General features: G+C 34.5%; 1 protein-coding gene across 1 annotated transcript in view; it reads left to right on the forward strand.

Moving 5' to 3' along the window:
- upb1 (ureidopropionase, beta) overlaps positions 1 to 3,125 on the forward strand; it is a gene marked incomplete at its 3' end in the record, with an annotated part of 8,174 nt that extends 5,049 nt beyond the window's left edge. Inside the window, 3 exon segments of the mRNA XM_014022388.1 lie at positions 394 to 475; positions 715 to 757; positions 2,971 to 3,125. Coding sequence (XP_013877842.1) covers positions 394 to 475; positions 715 to 757; positions 2,971 to 3,125 — 280 coding nt within the window.
- Between the last annotated feature and the right edge of the window lie 292 nt (positions 3,126 to 3,417).

The following is a 3,417-nucleotide window of genomic DNA, read 5'->3' on the forward strand; positions in this document are numbered from 1 at the left end:
AAGTAGTGCAAAGAGGTCTCTGATTCAATGCCGCAGGCATCACACAGACCATTGTCTTGGAGTCCCATCACCATTTTATGGCGGTTGAGCAGATTGTGCCCAATTAGGACAACTGACAAGTTTGTTGTCCTATAGTAACTTTCTTCTTTTAGAGTTAAATAATTTTAATTTTAAAAGACAGGCAGATGATTGACTGGAGCACCATATTTATACATCTTCATGTGTGGACTACTTTTTCTTTGGCTTCATTTTATTTTTTTTAAACAAAAACATTTTAAATCTGTGTGAGATGTTAAAGAAACATATATCTTAAGTCTGTGCCTGGAAAAGAGATGTGATTGTGTACTTGTACGCTGCTGGATGTGTATTTAAACTTTGTTCTTTGTTCTGCAGTGAACCCATGTGGCCCATCGAGGCCAGGAATGCAGCCATAGCTAACCACTGTTTCACCTGTGCCATCAACCGTGTCGGGACAGTAAGTTTGTAAAATTGTTTAATATTTTACATTTTCCTAGGGTGCCACGGTACAAGTGGCCACCAGGACTACAGATGAAAACTAGCCTTTGGCTAATTCTGGCATGTTACAGATGTACTGTTTTTAACATGCACTGTCCTGTTAAATAAATTAATCAAAAAWGTCCTCTGCAGTCACACAGATATGATGATGATGAACCAGAAAACAGACAAATCATGTTAAAACTCTGTTTTCAACAGGAACAGTTCAAAAGCGAATTCACATCTGGTGATGGAAAAAAAGGTAAGGCTTTACCGCTTAGATTCAATTTTTTATTCTTCAGTTTGTCATGATGGTGAAGCAGAATAAAGTTGATGTAGAGAGATGATTTTTTACACTAAAACCTGTAATCTATCAACAAAAAGCAGCAGGCTGTCACTTCTGTAGGACGTCAATGCATCAACTCATTACTTTTAGATAAATTTCTTTTTATGACAGCTSCTGTTGTTTTGGAAAAACTGATGCAAATACATCAAAACATGTAGGTTAATTACTCAGAGTAAAGTACTTGAAAAATATAACTAAGTAAAAATATCTTCACAGAAAATGATTTTGAAAAAAAGGAATTTCACTSATAAGAAAAGTACTTAAAGTAAAAGTCTAAACTGCTTACAAAAATCAGGAAAGTAAAAGTACTTTTACACACGCTCTGAGAAATGAAGTGTTGAAATGAAGTGCTTCCACTAAACAAGTAGAGTAAATTGTGCATTTTATACGTAAGTGTAGAGCTGCCACGGCATACAATTATTTTTAAACTGGATGGGTTATAACGAGGAAACGATCTCATAACAACGAGAAAATATGTCGTTAYAACGACAAAACTATCTCATTATGAGAAAACKATCTTGTAAAMATGAGAAAACTRTCTTGTTATATCAAGATAACCATCTTGTTATAATGTGTTATGGTTTCTTCTGGTTTGTCACTTTCACTGAAGTTTATTGCCTGGATGGTGTGATGGAGAACACAACTGAACCACTACATGTCTTTTTACGAAGAAGAAATCTGCAAGAGGAACACATTTCTAGACTAAATAATGACAAAGTAAGTTACTGAATAAGGTTTTTGAAATAATAGCATCTGAATTCAGATTAGAGAGTRCATATTGTCMTAATAGCTGCAAKGTCTGTGAGCACAAACCCAAATAATGTGTTTTGTTCATTTTTGTTTAGTGGTTCAGTYGTGTTCTCCATCACACCATCCAGGCAATAAACTTCARTGAAAGTGACAAACCAGAAGWAACCAYAACACGTTATAATGAGATGGTTATCTTGATATAACAAGATAGCTTTCTYGTTTTTACAAGATAGTTTCTCGTTATAACGAGATCCAGTTTAAAAATCATTTTATGTCATGTGACAGCTCTATGCTTCTGTAATTTTACATAATTTCTTTTAAAGGAAAATATGTAAATTGCTTTATGTTTACTCAAGGCTGAGTTAATTCACCACTTCATTTTTTAGAGTGCATAAACAACTCTTTTCATGAATTCTTGTCTTATTTAAGTTCACAATGTGTAACTAGGGGGTAACTTTTAAGGTAAAGAAGTAAAAGTATCATTTTTAGGTTTGAATGATGACTGACTGACTGACTGAATGAATGAATGAATGAATGAATGAATGAATGATACTTCATTGATCCCATGAAGTGAAATTACAGCTTTGAAAATTGTAAACAAATCTTCCAAAAAATTGCATAAGTGTAGCAAAGTAAATGTACTTACTGGTAGTTAAACCTCTGGTAATACTGTGCTCTTACTTTGTAGTAGCAGTACATGAAACAGTAGAACCAACATGGTTTGCATGAAACAAATAAGACAAACGCTCTGAGATTCTGATTGTTGCTGTGGTTTTTACACAATCACAGCTGGTTTTTATCATTTTTAGTAAAGAGCTTTAACCTTTACACTTTCTAAACATTTTCTAACTCTTTTTACTTTCATCATCTTTTTACTTTTTATACTGATACATTAAAACRCAGGTGTTTCAGTCTCCCTCCACCCAGTTTGTCTCTTTCACTGGATTAAAGTTTCTCTTAAATCCACCCTAAATTAACAAAGTGCACTGACTTCTGATAAATCTGAGCAGAGTTGACTCTTTTTAAACTCTTCACATCTATAAATAAAGCACTGTAGACTCATAAATAATGACGTGTGATGACCACATGCTTCTTCCACTTCTGGAAATCTTTTAGTACGATCTAAAGTTTTCACACAGTGGCTGAATTTATTTCCTGCTGTTTTTCTGTCTACTGTACCTGTCAAGAGAGATGTCAGGGAGTTTTACCTTGTTTCTCTTTATTTTAATACACCAAAATGTAGCTGTTTTGTTAATACTTTAATACAAAATTCCCAAATTACTAATGGGCTTTACTGAAAATAATGTTTTATTATTGGGTTGTAGCTGCATTAAGAACATTAAGTACTACAGTCCTGGTTTAAATCCTGTTTTTTGCAGCTCACCATGACTTTGGACACTTCTATGGGTCCAGTTACGTAGCTGCTCCTGATGGCAGCCGGACCCCCGGGCTGTCTAGGACCCGTGATGGCCTGCTGGTAGTAGAGATGGACCTGAACCTGAACAGACAAGTCAGTGATAAATGGACTTTTAAGGTAAACTGAGTGAATCCTCTGTCAGGTGTGATGAAATGTTTGCTACCATTGCATCATTCTGAGTCAACTCACTTCTGCAGGATCTAAAAAGCAGCATAAAATAAAACTTTTGAATTAAAACATGAGGTATAAAAAGYGTATCTAGTGCAGAATGTCTGATTTTAGTATGTAAACACACCAAGTTTTCATTTCAGTAACCAGTAACACAACACAACCTGCAGTTTGTTCTCTGACCACACTACATGATTAATACTGTGTGTGTGTGTGTATATATATATATATATATATATAT

This window comes from Austrofundulus limnaeus, unplaced genomic scaffold (genome assembly GCF_001266775.1).
Source record: "Austrofundulus limnaeus strain Quisiro unplaced genomic scaffold, Austrofundulus_limnaeus-1.0 Scaffold328, whole genome shotgun sequence".
Lineage (NCBI taxonomy): Eukaryota > Metazoa > Chordata > Actinopteri > Cyprinodontiformes > Rivulidae > Austrofundulus > Austrofundulus limnaeus.